The 15,712-nt window shown below is 43.0% G+C and overlaps 2 protein-coding genes across 2 annotated transcripts; both read right to left on the bottom strand.

The window, feature by feature from the left end:
• Positions 1–4,333: 4,333 nt before the first annotated feature.
• On the bottom strand, positions 4,334–10,632 carry LOC135498560 (cartilage matrix protein-like). Its single transcript, XM_064788850.1, has 6 exons — positions 10,488–10,632; positions 10,076–10,148; positions 8,926–9,258; positions 8,339–8,630; positions 7,391–7,770; positions 4,334–5,876 (listed from the first exon to the last, which is right to left on the bottom strand). Exons 2-6 carry the CDS (start codon positions 10,134–10,136, stop codon positions 5,776–5,778), a joined length of 1,167 nt encoding a protein of 388 aa, XP_064644920.1. The 5' UTR covers positions 10,137–10,148; positions 10,488–10,632; the 3' UTR covers positions 4,334–5,775.
• A 1,064-nt stretch (positions 10,633–11,696) lies between these two features.
• On the bottom strand, positions 11,697–14,905 carry LOC135498553 (collagen alpha-1(XIV) chain-like). Its single transcript, XM_064788836.1, has 5 exons — positions 14,830–14,905; positions 14,134–14,493; positions 13,467–13,761; positions 12,876–13,252; positions 11,697–12,001 (listed from the first exon to the last, which is right to left on the bottom strand). The coding sequence occupies exons 1-5, from the start codon at positions 14,897–14,899 to the stop codon at positions 11,898–11,900; spliced, it is 1,206 nt and encodes a 401-aa protein (XP_064644906.1). The 5' UTR covers positions 14,900–14,905; the 3' UTR covers positions 11,697–11,897.
• Between the last annotated feature and the right edge of the window lie 807 nt (positions 14,906–15,712).

The following is a 15,712-nucleotide window of genomic DNA, read 5'->3' as shown; positions in this document are numbered from 1 at the left end:
AAAAACAATCATCTCGGACTGTGCGGTAAATCGCAGCGTGGGTGGTTTACATCGCGCGATCACTGCTCTGCTGTAAGGTTGCCTCCATGCAAAATGATAACACAATGGGAAGAGGATCTAATACCGGCATCAAAATACGCTCTTCGTGGCATTTCCTCCCTCAATATGAAATACATGTACATATACAAGTAGTATTTTGTATGTTACTGCGGTGTGGTCGTCTGCTTTCTCGGTAAGCAATAGTACTTTTTGACGGTGAACCGATACGTCCACCGAGAGAATTGTAGAAGATACTAAGGCAGATGAAATCGAGATTTTTAATCTATCGATCGAATGCACTCGAGCTCCCAGCTGGATTTCAATACCATAGTTCCTTCAGTTTGGTCGGAGTCAAAATCGAGAATAAATTTGGTACCCGAGCACTTTCGCCTGAACTGACCGTCAACCTCGCATATCATGTCAATGGCGGAGGGCACCCGCCGAAATAATGTGGAACCTTTCCCCACTGGTGACGGTCGCGATGCGCAATCTGTAACAGCTAATGCAGCGCTTGACATAGCCATCTTCATACTTACTTTAATCCTGCCACCAGTACTAGCAGTCATTGGCATGGTTGGAAATATTCTCAGTTATATTCTCATGAATCAGAAAAAGTACAACAACAACACGAGTTGTTTCTACATGAGGTGCACAGCCATCTTTGACAGTCTCTACATATTCGGGCTCATGTTTCTGCGATACCTACTTGTTGTAGCGCCGCAGCAATTCACGACAGGACGAGTAAGGACGCCATTTTGTTTGTTTTATCTTTTTTTCATCGACACTTCGAATCCACTCTCAAAATGGATCTTGATATTCATGTCTTTCGATCGGTTTGTTGCCCTGACGTGGCCACTAAAAGCAACAGTGATATGCACCATGAAACGAGCGAAACTTTCGGCTTTAATCGTAGTTTCTGTTGGTGTTTTCAGGGGAGGTTTTTCCCTTTTTCGCACAGAACAAAAGAAATACTCAGCCAGGTATTGTCCTTACAACTTTTCAGAAGACATCGTTAATATATATAATATAGTCAACGACATTATTTTATTCTATTTACCAACGATATTACTCCTTATTTTCAATATTGGTATATCTATTGCAGTTCGCACAAGTGGCTCAGGTTTTTCGAATGGTTCGCAAAAAAGCAGAGCTACGACTGAGAAATCAATTACGAGGTCTATCCTAATTGTAACAACAGCATTCATTGTTTTTAACGTTCCAACCCGAGTCCACATAGTCTTTTGGGGAAACTGGCGCGGTCAACGGACAGCTGATATCATCCGCTTACAACAGTTCAGTTCCCATTTGGCCGTGATAATACAAAATATGAACTACACTCTGAACTCTTATCTCTATTGTTTGGCATGTCGGAAATTCCGGAAGGAGATGCAGGAGATAATAACGTGCGGCTCGTCACCCAAATCTGTGCCAGCATCCAACATTACCGGGAAAGCTGAAAAGAAGTGATTTTTGGTTTGCCATTTTTTGCAGTAATCAAGGAACATCGGTCAAAGTTGCCACTACTTCTTTGAAAATTCCTAGACTCAAATGTAAGCGATGCTCTGAATGGCTGAACTATCTTCTGCGCTGGCACTTCACCAAATAAGGGAGAGTATCTCAGGGGTTTGTGTGCAGGGCCGGAGAAGCGAACATTAACATCTTTGCTCAGCGCTCAGGTTATTTGCCTCAACTACCTGTGAATTAGCACAAGGGGTAGTTACAAGTTGATCAAGTTGCGCCACAGCCACGATGCACAGTCGACGAGACTGACGCTGGCTGATTGGCGGGCGATAGCTTGATTGGGCCACCATCGGCCGATCGAGGATCTGGCCTTCGCCGCCTTGTTCGGTGGTCTGTACACCCGCGGTTTGTTTGCACGACGTTTTTGTTGTTACGTTCGTTTCGATCTTGCAAATTGGAGTTGGTCTGCATTGAGCGTTGAGTGCTTTACTTTTGACCTTTATTCGGGTCGCATAATGCCTTCAGAGGTAGCGAAAACGACAGAGGAATGCGAAATTGCTCAGAAGTTTTGTCTGAATTTCAGAAACAGAAGGAAATTATCACCTGTGGGTCTCGACTCAATGTCAGTTTCGTTTGCGGCCATTTTGCGCGATCCAAAAAGCGGGTGTAGTGAAAATAAGAACGACCCGGCAGCCGCCACCTTGAAACACGTGTATTATTTTGGCGAGAGATTTAAAAACGGGCCACTTTTGCTTTGGCAAAGTTTAGGGAGATGTGCTGCGCGCAATTTGATTGACAAACGCTTTTCATATTGATATTTTACCTGCATCTTTCCATCAGTGTTAAATTCCAAATTGGACCTACGTGCATAAAGACGGATTATGCGAAGCCGTTATCCAGGTCGTCATCCTGAGATTTAGGTTATTGATACAACCTTGCGATTGTACGATCTGGAATTCAAGGCTGTCATCTGACGACTGTACTAAATCATTCATTGACTGAGAGTTGTTGGATGCTCAACCTCTGTTATAAAGAAGCCGTGTGTGCCTACTTGCTATCACACTCAGTGGAAACCTGGCACTCCCGCGGGCTTGCACCACAGGCACGTGGAAATAGGACTAAGAGCTCAATAGCTGATGATACACATATCGGGCACGTGTGTATAGAAGAGTCCGTGATGCACATTAGAGAAGTCCGTGATGCAGCCTTGACCTGTACATATAACATATTGTATGTACATCAAATAATTTTGCCGATTAAAATAGCGAGACGCATTAAAATCAGTGTTCTATTATGGATGATCTTCGCAAAGAGAACACCGCGCCAAAGAAAGGTTTCCCCAAAATAGAACATCAGGGCGAGGTGGGTAGTAGATATAATTAAACCTTTGAACAGCAACGCCCATATGTATATTGTGACAAAAGGACTCTAAATCTGATGGATTTATCGAAGGTCTAGTAGTCGCGTCACCTTCCTATTCATACTATAGTTGCAGTTTCCTGCTGGTTGTTCCTCATACATATTCTTCAAACGACTGTGGCAAGTCACGTTTAAAACAATATCACCAATCTACATTTCTTGTTACATTACTGACGGGTTTTTGCTTGAATGCAAAGACCAATTTCAGAAAGTTGCTGCAAATATTGCACGAAAGATATTGCGTTTGAAGTGCGGCACCGGGTACAACTGAGCAGCACATCGGAATACATGCAGATCAGCGAATGCAATCCCCGGGGCATTCGTTCCCTAGCAGATGGAAGAATGTTCTCACGGCCAACAAAGAGTTCCATTACATCCACGAGGTCCCGGATCAATAGCGACCGATCAGTCACCAAAAAAAAATTTAAAAATACGCATGAAGCCATGTATTATGTGTATCAGTTAATTCTTGGCGGATCGATCGCTGTGATTCCGGTATCTTCACGCACCTGTGTCCACTTCAAGAATCGTCTCATGGCGGATCAAAATGGTGGCCTGTGTTGGCAGTGCCATAACAACGTAATTAAGCGACTGCGCTGGAGACCGCTGCAAAGGAGGCGCGTGATATAGGAAGGAGTTTTCGCAATCAACCGAAACGCCAACGTTAACGCCTATTGCATTGTTCGACTTAATAACGGCTTGAGCGGCTTTTTACTGCAGTATGCTTGTTCTTCTTCTGGTTTATCAGAACGTGTTTGATGCTTTTCCAATTTTGTTTCAGCTCTTAGATAGAAAAAAAAAGTTACTCGTTATTTTTAGTACGAACAAGTCCTGTCGCAAAAGACCTTTCCTGCCAGGTGAGTGCAGGCCGAGATCTGACTGAGTTCACGTCACCCCGCTATTACAACCCAACGTCATTTCCATCATCGTCGCAGTAGCGGGGTAATCAAGCGTAGGAAGAATCGATATCTACACCAAGACGTCACAGGGTAGAACCGTGGTTCCAGGAAGCGCCTTACTAGTGCATCGTTCCGTATGGAAAGGATCGACGCATGGATAGGTATGTAGCTTGGGTCATATCGGAGTCAACATCGGAAAAGCGTGATAATTCAGTCAGATTTTGAATTTTTACTTTATTTGTGCAATTCGTTGATGAAAACTACTTATGTAGAATAGGAGGTGACTGGGCAGCCGACAATGGTCCTTACTGATAACGATGTCGAACAATGGAACAGGCGTTCGCGTTTGCGCTTCGGGAAATTTGCGAAAACACCGTGTGCACTGTACACACGTGGATTGCGAACCGCATGACCGAGGAAAAAAAAGAAAAAAGAGTATAACTGCGTGTTATCAAGTTTATATCTTATTTTTATCGAAGTTACAATGAAGACGTTTAGAGTCGAACGAATCATTTGAAAGAAATTAGTTTAACACGGCGATTTTCTCCGGACGCCGAGTTGCTTCCACAAAAACAATCATCTCGGACTGTGCGGTAAATCGCAGCGTGGGTGGTTTACATCGCGCGATCACTGCTCTGCTGTAAGGTTGCCTCCATGCAAAATATACACAATGGGAAGAGGATCTAATACCGGCATCAAAATACGCTCTTCGTGGCATTTCCTCACTCAATATGAAATAAATGTACATATACAAGTAGTATTTTTTATGTTACTGCGGTGTCGTCGTCTGCTTTCTCGGTAAGCAATAGTACTTTTTGACGGTGAACCGATACGTCCACCGAGAGAATTGTAGAAGATACTAAGGCAGATGAAATCGAGATTTTTAATCTATCGATCGAATGCACTCGAGCTCCTAGCTGAATTTCAATACCATAGTTCCTTCAGTTTGGTCGGAGTCAAAATCGAGAATAAATTTGGTACCCGAGCACTTTCGCCTGAACTGACCGTCAACCTCGCATATCATGTCAATGGCGGAGGGCACCCGCCGAAATAATGTGGAACCTTTCCCCACTGGTGACGGTCGCGATGCGCAATCTGTAACAGCTAATGCAGCGCTTGACATAGCCATCTTCATACTTACTTTAATCCTGCCACTAGTACTAGCAGTCATTGGCATGGTTGGAAATATTCTCAGTTATATTCTCATGAATCAGAAAAAGTACACCAACAACACGAGTTGTTTCTACATGAGGTGCACAGCCATCTTTGACAGTCTCTACATATTCGGGATCATGTTTCTGCGATACCTACTTGTTGTAGCGCCGCAGCAATTCACGACAGGACGAGTAAGGACGCCATTTTGTTTGTTTCATCTTTTTTTTACCGACACTTCGAATCCACTCTCAAAATGGATCTTGGTATTCATGTCTTTCGATCGGTTTGTTGCCCTGACGTGGCCACTAAAAGCAGCAGCGATATGCACCATGAAAAGAGCGAAACTTTCGGCTTTAATCGTAGTTTCTGTTGGTGTTTTCAGGGGAGGTTTTTCCCTATTTCGCACAGAACAAAAGAAATACTCAGCCAGGTATTGTCCTTACAACTTTTCAGAAGACATCGTTAGTATATATAATATAGTCAACGACATTATTTTATTCTATTTACCAACGATATTACTCCTTATTTTCAATATTGGTATATCTATTGCAGTTCGCACAAGTGGCTCAAGTTTTTCGAATGGTTCCCAAAAAAGCAGAGCTACGACTGAGAAATCAATTACGAGGTCTATCCTAATTGTAACAACAGCATTCATTGTTTTTAACGTTCCAACCCGAGTCCACATAGTCTTTTGGGGAAACTGGCGCGGTCCACGGACAGCTGATGTCATCCGCTTACAACAGTTCAGTTCCCATTTGGCCGTGATAATACAAAATATGAACTACACTCTGAACTCTTATCTCTATTGTTTGGCATGTCGGAAATTCCGGAAGGAGATGCAGGAGATAATAACGTGCGGCTCGTCACCCAAATCTGTGCCAGCATCCAACATTACCGGGAAAGCTGAAAAGAAGTGATTTTTGGTTTGCCATTTTTTGCAGTAATCAAGGAACGTCGGTCAAAGTTGGCCAACATCTCGGACATGTTTTAAAGATACGCGTGATGGTAGATTGTAAGAAAGGTGGAAAGAAATGATTTTTGTACATGTACATGTAGTTGGTTCTCCATTTTAGTAGAATAAAATCATCGAATATCAATTTCGACAACCATGCAGTAAGAGCAGAATTAAAGATACACTGCATGTTGTACAACTACATTATATATCGGCCGTCAAACAGTATAGGACTACTGCCAATTTCCAGGCGAGTACTGTGTATTACCTTAACACTTACTCTTTTTCCTCATTGACTTGGTCTTTCCATCCGGATTCACTCACCTCCGGCAACATGGGATGCAAGGAGGTCAATGTAGCAATATCATCCGCATCCCCATCGTCGGCATCCCGAAGCCCTTATGCTGCAATTTTATTTGGGCGAATCTGGCCTGCTGACGACGACTTTGAACACGCTGGTCTGTCTTCAGCTGGGCAGAGAGTTTATTCGGTCCTGTCCATCCCAGTTGACACTTAGGTTCGACTGCCCTTTACCAGTTTACTACGCCGTGCAGGAGGGACGATATAGCGTATTACCTTTCCAATACCGTGCAGGAGGGACGATATCATTTGCTAGCGTTCCTTACGTTACTAGTGACGTGGCCGAACCACCACCAAATTGGTTGGAGGGGGAGGGGAGGGATTGATAAACTAAAAGAAGGATTCACCAGCGGCGTGCGTCCCTCCGATCGACCATCAACGATTGCGGCTCTCACTGTGCCCAATTCTATATCCCACGCAGCGGTTGCCTTCTATTCTATTAAGCGTTTCCCCAATAGCGCTAGTGACGTGGCCGAACCATACAATTGGGAAGAGGGAGAATGAATGAGCAGATAGACGAATTCACAATTATGTATAAGATGGATTTTAACGTGAGGAAAAGCTATTGGACTGCATGCAGATTCTTCCTCGTTGCAGAGAAGTCGTGAGGCGTGGCATACTGAACTTCCAGCGGTCTCAACCCATACGCGCGCGTTGTCCAGTGGCTCGGCCGAAGCCCATGACTAGGCTGAAGAGAAACAGGCTAAAACACCATGTAATTGTATACTGTGACACGGACAGGGCTGGGAGGGAGAGTGATGGTGGATGAATACAATATGTACATGTACATGAAGTTAATGAATAAAGGGTTCATGAAAGGTCGATGATAGAAGCTGTGAGAGACATGTTTTGGAGTTAATGGATGAAGTTTCCGTGATTGTAAATTTTGTTTGATTGTTAGCCAGGTTTAGGCTCCTACGTCCATTCTAGTGAGGTTTTGCTGAATTTTGTACGTTTTTACCCAAGTGTCAGTTTTCACTGCAGAAGTGTCAGCAAAGAAAGCGTATTTTTGCGACAAGGTGGTGCTTTTCTAATCTTTGAGATTCGAAAAGGTCATGAACGTATCATGAATCGTAGTTTTGCAAAACCTCACCACTATACTTACTGGTCGTAGGGGCAGCAGTGGTAGTAGTAGTAGTGGTAGAAGTCGTAGTAGTCGTAGTCGTAGTCGTAGTAGTTGTGGTAGGTGCTTTCTTGTTGACGCTGCCGCATATCTTCTTAGCAATGGGAGGGGCCTTGCTGGACATTTGGCTGAATTTGTTCAAGACAAATGAATGCAAGTTCTTAGGGTTCGAGGCAATGGCTCTGATTGATGCCTTGGCATAAGTCGGGGTTTGAGCGGCAACTGTGAACAGTTCTATTCCGTTACGTTTGCATAATGTCGCCTGAGCTGTCGTTCTTGGAACGCTTCTCGGGATACCATCTGTGATAAGGATCCCGATTTTCGGAACTCCTGGCCGATGACCATTTCTTGTGGCAAATCCACTGCAATACGGAATGGATAAATGTTAATGCATCGCACCTCTTGGGGCAACTAAGCTGACTAGTTAGGTCTATATCAAATGCACCACGCACCAATCACCATAAATGGTCAAGCACTCTAAGAATCCTCGTTAGATCCATCGTAGGCCGACGAAGCTCAGACAAGAGCTATTTCATTGTATGTGTATTTTGCAAAGCACAAATCTTCTATTCGACGCAGCTCGCGCGTAATCGCCCCGCAAACGAGTGATTTTTGACTGACCTGCAATCATGATTTCATGCGACAAAAAATCGCTCGTTTGCTGGGCGTTTAAATTATTGTTCAAGCTGCGTCGCATTGTGCAGTAAAAGTGCATATTTCGCATGATCAGAGTGATTTCAATGAAAGGTACAAATTTAATTCGCTCTGAATATCGACTTGTGTAAAGCCGCGTAAAAAAGAAGTGGGTAAGATTATCTTTCGATATTCTCGAACAACTTTTAGGTTGAATTTATGTGCCTGTCCGGGAACTTGAGGTCAGGAATGCGTGCGTTGGCGTGAGTTTGTGTGTGTGTGTGTACATGTACTCACACTGTCCTCATCTGTTGCAGAACCGTGCTGGTCCCCGTGCCTCCACCCGTAAAAGGAATATTTCTGACCGCTTTCCTCAAGGCAGCTTTTGAAGTGTGCCGAAGCAAATTAAACATCATGGTCGTCCGGTGATCGAACCTGTACACACCAACCCTGATCGCGTTCCGGCCTATGGACAGGCTGTTTATAAGGGTGTTGATGAATCTGAGCAAATGGACGAAGTTTTGCCTCCTTACACTTCCGGACGAATCGACCATGAAGTAGATGTCAGCTTTGGCCACTGGATTGCAGGCTGCATACAAATACATGTTTTAAAAATTAAATGGCCCAGAAATATATCAAAATTAAAGTATTTTTCTCTAAGTATACAGTACATTTAGCCGATGTGTAATGAAAGAAGTACATGTATGGCCAATTTTGAGACCCCTTGCGATGGTGAACATTATCCTTTTCTAAGGGAAAATTGTAAAACGCTTATTCAACAAGACTATCATATAGACCCGGTAAGTGTTCGATAGAACATTTTCGAACCCCTCCCTTTCCCTTTAACATATCATAATGATGAAGAATACATGTAAGCAACTTACGTATCTTTTTCGGCGGCGGCCCGATGGTAGGTGGTGTCGGTAATGGAATACATTTGTAAGTCACAAAAAGGTACTTGCTGGTACCTGGGCAGGGGTCTCCGAACCGCTTGGAGTTGACAGGTATCCGGCAGAATGGTTTCCCATTGCAGTATGTGCGAAGTGGGCCTATAGATCTCCCGCCATCCGTGCATTTGGTGTTTCTGTAGTTGCCCCAACGGCAGTATCTTGCGTTGGTCCGCCCAAAGTTCGAGGACACAATCAGTATTTTACCCATGCAACGCATGTACATCCAACGGCCGTCGCAGCCAACTGCCAACTTATTTCGTTGTGAAGCTGAAAACGAAACACTACATAAAAATAGGGAATTCGAAATTGGAGGATACAATCTGTATTTTACCGCTCCAACGAATGTACACCCAGCCGCCCTTTCGCAATTTGTAGCCAATAACGCTGGTTGACCTCGTTGTTGCGTGACTGTGGAAGAAATACATGTGAAAATCATGTACATTAATTAGGTAGAAGATTTATTTGGGACATTTCGTTGAAGTTTTGCAGAGGTGCATGCACGTTCATTACGTGGCGAAAGACATTTTGTCACTTTTGAATTAGCGCAGATAGTTAGAAATTCATGCTCGTTGACTTCCATTATCTAGCCCTCTATAAAGATATATTGGGCAGGTGTACTGTCGCAACTCTTGCGAAAGACGAAGTACGAAAGTCTGTTGTTGTTGTGCCAAAGCTTATTAGTCAAAACAAAGAGTGAATTAAATAGCTAATTTAGTGATACTTATGTTAAAAATATTGTTTACATTCTGCTATTATCTTTTAGAGTGCATTCATTAGTTTCAGCACACCTGCAAGTGTTTTACGTTAACCATCACAATTATTTCATAGTCACCAACGGGGAAGATTATCTAATCCAACTTTCGCTCTGACTTCTGTTGTCTCAAAGAGTGATCACTAAATTAGTTCTTTAAGAGCGAATTTCATTCTTTTTTTATAGGGAATTTTGTTCACCTGACAGCGAACTAGGAAAGCAGTAAGAAGAAAAACCAGAGACTAAAAATCCATACTAAGCCACGAAGATTCATGTAGAAAATTACGAAATATGGATTCACAAAAAATGTGCATCGACAGTTACCATACGTACCAACATTGTTCACGAGAACAGCGAAGAGAAGAAGAAACGGTGCCATAAACCTTAAAGCCATCGCGACTTTATCCTGAAATTCGATGGTGACGGAAATTTAGGTACCAGAGTTCAAAGCTTAAAGGCCTTAAAGCGAACATTTACTTGCAAGTAGACCAATGAACTATATGGGTTAGCCGGGCGAATGAGACGGTAACTAGTACCTGTACCGAATCGGGTGCACTCTACGCCGTTGTCATTTTGGGTGTGTTTTTTTTCGGTTCAAATCGCATCTTTGGTGTCATGGGAGACGCTGCAGAGCCGATTGAAAATATTGTCTGTGGCTCATAGCTTATTGATTTATGAATGTATTTAGATTTAGCCGAAATGGCCAGAAAGGTACACAAAATTCATAATTAAGGCAGATTCTTACCCGCTATTGCTGGAAGACGAGTCTTCCTTCACCGCTTCCTTACACGCAGGTCCTCGCTTGACTGGCACAAACTGAAGGGCGAAGCTGTTTATAAAATAACACATCGCGCTTCCTAGCGATCAGGTAAAAATGACTTTCTAATTTCTATATAATCGTGTGCCTGTTCGGTGAAAAGCAAAATATATTCATTTTTTGTCCTCCTTGGCTAATCTAAACGGTCGGCGCCCTTGGGCCTACACCAAACTAGCCTTGTCCGCCTATTAAATCAACATATCGTAATATCATGCAGACTTATCATCGGATTCACGTCTCAGTACAAGTCTGAAGCTGTGGCAGCATTAACCCACAAAGGCCAAGATTTGTAAGCCACTTCAGACTACCTTCTGGTTTTTATTCGTGCCCTCTGGGAATTGAGGCCTAAACAAACCAATTCAACCCGTCGCATGTTTGATGGAAAATTTCCAAAATATTAATACACATTAAAGGTATGGAGAAGAAGGATATACTTCTGATGAAGGGTGCATCTACTGCGTGAGACTATGTCAAACAAGCTCGCTAGAAGACAGTCGTGATGTTCATCTCTAATCTGTAAAAGAAGTAAAATAATGGACTTATCAGAAAACATCTAAATGAAACTCACTATCACCGTTTACTTATGTGCACTGGGACGATTATTCAATTGCTGCCAAAACAACTCGCACTATTCTGTCTTTAATACCGGCATAACTTACAAGAAATCTCGATAATAAATTCGTATCTATAATGGATGTGTGAATATTGCATAAATACAATGTAGTGAATATGAGCACTGAGCTGAAAATGTACTATTGTTTGTTAATTTCCGACTGGTGAAGCAGTCTTGAATGCTCCCTGCAAAAAGGAGTTAGTTGTCCCAATTACATTGTGTCTTGTTAAGATATATTTTTCTATAGTAACTCATGACTTTTAATACCTCGGAGGTAGTAAACGTGCAGAATAATATCCTTGTTCTCGGACACTCCCTAAAGATATTAAAACTAGTATGCCCCTTGTAGTGCCTATTTCGCTGCAGGTAGGTGAAGGGTGACATAAAGTGAACGGTTATAGGGTGACCTTACAATTTTCAGCGCACTATAGTAATAAAGGTGTTTTTGGTAAATTTGACACTTACTTGCTGAGTATGATAGCTCTCCAGAAGGTCTAGACGTAACATTTCATTGACTCCTTTCGATGTGCGTATAGAGTAGATGCGTCTTTGCTTTATGAAACCCACGAAGAACGGTTGGCCTTGTCAACGCAGTTTTTTGCGGCGGGTCTCTGGTCGGTGACCTACATGTACACATTGACATACGCCGTCTGTGGCTTGGAACATCTGGACGAAATGCTCTTTACTACCAGCATTTGTCATTATCGTTATTTCATAGTTGAAGATCAGCGCATTTTGAATTTCACATTTAGGAGCCAGGGACTGCACAAAATTGTTGGCGGTCGCAGATACGCGATTATTCCGGAGGTGGACGCAGAGAAGTAGTGAACTAAAAAGCATGAAATTCGAAGGAGAAGAGGAAGAAATAATATTTGGTCATTTTTTGTTGGAACACCTCAAGCTGGAGAAGTAACCATTGCCCCTGATTTCTCCAGATTGTCGTGTCCCAAAAGATCGAGGCATAAGTCAGAGCGTTCAATGAAAAGTGAATATCGTGCCAAATGGGAGGGGAACTTGTATGGAAAAGAAGGCGATTTACTGATGACTAAGTTGACATAAAAAGAAGCCTAAGATAACTGTCTAGCTATGTTGCACAATATGGATTTGTGGACATGTGACCTTCGATCGTATCAAAGCTCAAATAAATTTAACGATCGCCTCCGATGTAGATTGAGATTACGAGCCGTGAAGTTATGACGAAAAATGTGTAGAAGACTTTTAAGCCAAAAACGGGAAAAAGTTCTTGTGACAATTACATCATCTCTGACGCAACCCATAAACATACAAGTCACAGTGTAACACGGTTTGTGTGACGTTAGATGCATTTTTTTTTCGCTTACCAGTGTATGTCCGTTATTACTTCATCGCACAGTTATCAAATATTTACATATTCATGATTTACGTATTTGAGCTTTAAGATAAAAATGGTATCTGATGTTTTCACCTGACGAGCTCCAGGCAGTCTTGTGACGTCGTAAGAAATGAAGATGGCGATGATGAAAAGGTTAAACGGGACCGGATTAAAACATGTGTGGAAATGTCAGACAAAACTGAGTAAGAGGGAACGTGTATGGAAAAAGATGAAATTAGCAGTTCACAAACTTTGTCCACGCAATTTTCACCTGATGTACTGTCGACTGCAATTTGCTTGATATATGAAGCCCTGCCATCCCATATTAAAACGCTAGCTTGCAAGTACTTACGAGTAGTAGTCGTGGTCGTAGTCGTAGTCGTGGTCGATGTTGTCGTTGTCGTTGTTGTCGGCGGCGGTGGCGTCGTTGGGATCTTCTTGTTGACAGTGCCGCATATTCTCTTGGCAATAGGAGGCGCCTTACTAGTCATTTGGGTGAACTTGTCCAACACGAACGAATGCCCCTTCTTAGGATCCGATGCTATGGCTCTGATCGATGCCTTTGCATATGCTGGAGTTTGGGCGGCAATTGAATAGAGTGTTATTCCGCCCTGTTTGCAGAGGGTAGCCTGTCTCAGCGTGTTTGGAACGCTACGCGGAATACCATCGGTGATAAGGATTCCGATCTTCTGAACTCCAGCCCGGTGACCATTTCTTGCAGTAAAGCCGCTGTATGAAAAAATAATGGTTACCGAAACAGCTGGTTGAAATTCATCCGAACAAAACATGTACGGATTACAAAAAGTTGTTTCGGCACCTGTCACGAAAATGCATCCGAAATTCCCGCAACTTTTCTTGACGCCGGATCACAGCATTCGTTGTCATATCTCTCGCAACTGTTTTTTTGTGTTTATCGTATGGTAATGACGAGAAGTTTGCTTACACTGTCCTCATCTGTTGTAACACCAATGATGTGCCCGTTCCACCATAAGTGTACGGGATGTACCTAACAGCATTCCTCAGGGCTGTCTTCGTGTAGTGTCGATTGAGGGGGAACATGAGCGTGGTACGGTGATCGAACCTAAATACGCCCACCCTGATGGTATTCTGGCCGATTGACAAGCTGTTGATTAATGTGTTCGTGAAGCGAAGAAGATGGACAAAATTCTGGGTTCCTACGCTCCCGGATGCGTCTATCATGAAATAAATGTCGGCCTTTGCGTATTTGTTACGACATGCTGAAATGATAATATTTAAGGGAAAACTTGGGTGAGGGGTCGTTCAATCATGCACCACCACATATACTAGTATATAACGTCGCACACTAATGGTGGTATTGACAATGATACTCGCTAGTGTTGCAAGGAGATGGCTTCGATTTTCTACGGTTACAATATTGGTTCTAGTGAAGTATTTATGGAATATCAATGATTTTTTAATTATGCTGTTTTGCGAAGTCAAATTTTAGCGAATTTGCGAGTATACTGCACCAGTGTTTATTTCTCTTTACCAGTGCAAAAAGGAGCTAGGTTGGGGTAGCAAAGTTAAAACGTTAGAGTCAGAACGACGCTTGTCAGAAGCGATACGTCAGTGTCGGGCCAGAAACTTACCCGTCTTTTTCTTTGGCGGCCCAATGGTTGGTGGCGTCGGCGGTGGTATGCATTGATATTTAAGCTCAAGGTACTTAGCAATACCCCGGCATGGGTCTCCGAAGGGTGGAATTGGACCAACCGGGAGCGGATATGTGCACATACTCTTCCGATTACACAATGTCTTTATGGGGCCTAACGTGGCACCTCCGTCCCTGCAGTTGGTATTGGCAATTTGCTGCGGTGTTTTACGCCAAGCGCAAACACTCCTGCTTGTTCGTCCATAGTTACTTGATACTATATTGATCGTTCCTTGGCATCTTAAGTAAAACCTTTGGCCGTCACACCATTTTCTCGTCACTGTTCGAAGAGACTGGGCATCTGAAAAGTTGTGCGAAGGGCGTGCATTAAAGTAGACAGTTGGCCTTTTAACTTTTCATAAAGATCAGCTTGTTGCTGAAGATCTCTGATGCTGACCTAAAGATAACGCCACCGCGAGAAACGTACGTGCGGCGGCCCCATTTAGGGATCACGGACCTACATGTTAATAGTGTACTAAGGTCTGTAATACAATATTCAACACAAATAAGGGGAGATTCTGAGTCCGAATGCCGTAGAGCGTTGTGATTATAACTATATCACGGTGTGAGAGAGAAAAAAATCCTCCATTTCTTGGGATCAGTTTCTCGCAGCATAGCCTGATGGTGTTGAGCTTACCCGATTCATGCTGAAGTTTTGCCAACACAAGGAACAACAGAACCAGAATTGCTTTTTTACACGATTGCATCCTTGCGGTGAAACACTTCACTTCGAGCAAAACACTCTACCTAGAAATAGAAGTCACGTAAATCGCAATCAATGTAAACCAATTTGTCATAACTGGTAATTAAAAGGACATTTTCTTCCTCTGGTTAATACTTACCCGCTACTAACTCACCACGTTGCCGGCTCACATGACAGTGATAATCTCCCTTATGGCGAAGAATAAGAACACATCAAAGATATATAAGCTTGCTTTGCAAGAGAAAAAAAAATCACTTAATGTGAGCCTTAAAAACTCGAGACATAATGATAATCTGTTATTTCATGAAAACGATATCTACAGACATAATGGCAAATATAATAAGCTGTTTCTATCAGACTTGCCTAGAGGAGGTTCGACGTCATGGCCAATATCAGCTGGCACTGCATGCATCTGAGAAAATCTGACCTGTATAAATCTATTTAGCTCTGATGTCATCACAATACATCAAATAGTATATATATCCTGGGCAGTTCCGCAGGAGCCGGTGCAATCAGAGCGGCTGCAACGTTTTGGTGTTTCGATTTCTCTAAACGCTCCGGTAGGGTAGGCTTCCCTAACCTATGACAAGCCAAAAACATGTGGGACATCGACCAACCAAAGATCAGTCACCAACCAGACATGATGTTTTTGTACGTTCAGCTGACCTGTCTCAGAAGTCTTGGGCGCTGGTGCACCAACACAATTTCAAGTGTACTCTAAACTCAAGGTACTTCGTCCCTGGACGGGGGTCCCCATACGTTGCGGAGTGTGATACCGTGACCCCATCACATGTTGTCTTGCCGTTACAATACATGC

This window comes from Lineus longissimus, chromosome 1 (assembly GCF_910592395.1).
Source record: "Lineus longissimus chromosome 1, tnLinLong1.2, whole genome shotgun sequence".
NCBI classification, from domain to species: Eukaryota; Metazoa; Nemertea; class Pilidiophora; order Heteronemertea; family Lineidae; genus Lineus; species Lineus longissimus.
This window is presented reverse-complemented; position numbering and strand designations above follow the sequence as displayed.

Coding starts and splice junctions, on each gene's coding strand:
- LOC135498560 (XM_064788850.1), bottom strand. CDS start 10,136: ATGGCTTTAAGGTTTATGGCACCGTTTCTTCTTCTCTTCGCTGTTCTC. Junction 7,771..8,338: donor CTGCAACAGATGAGGACAGT/GTGAGTACATGT, acceptor TCCGTATTGCAG/TGGATTTGCCACAAGAAATG. Junction 5,877..7,390: donor CACTGCTGCCCCTACGACCA/GTAAGTATAGTG, acceptor ACTTCTTTTCAG/CTTTCCCGGTAATGTTGGAT.
- LOC135498553 (XM_064788836.1), bottom strand. CDS start 14,899: ATGCAATCGTGTAAAAAAGCAATTCTGGTTCTGTTGTTCCTTGTGTTG. Junction 14,494..14,829: donor AAAACTTCAGCATGAATCGG/GTAAGCTCAACA, acceptor ACAACTTTTCAG/ATGCCCAGTCTCTTCGAACA. Junction 13,762..14,133: donor GCCGCCAAAGAAAAAGACGG/GTAAGTTTCTGG, acceptor TTATCATTTCAG/CATGTCGTAACAAATACGCA.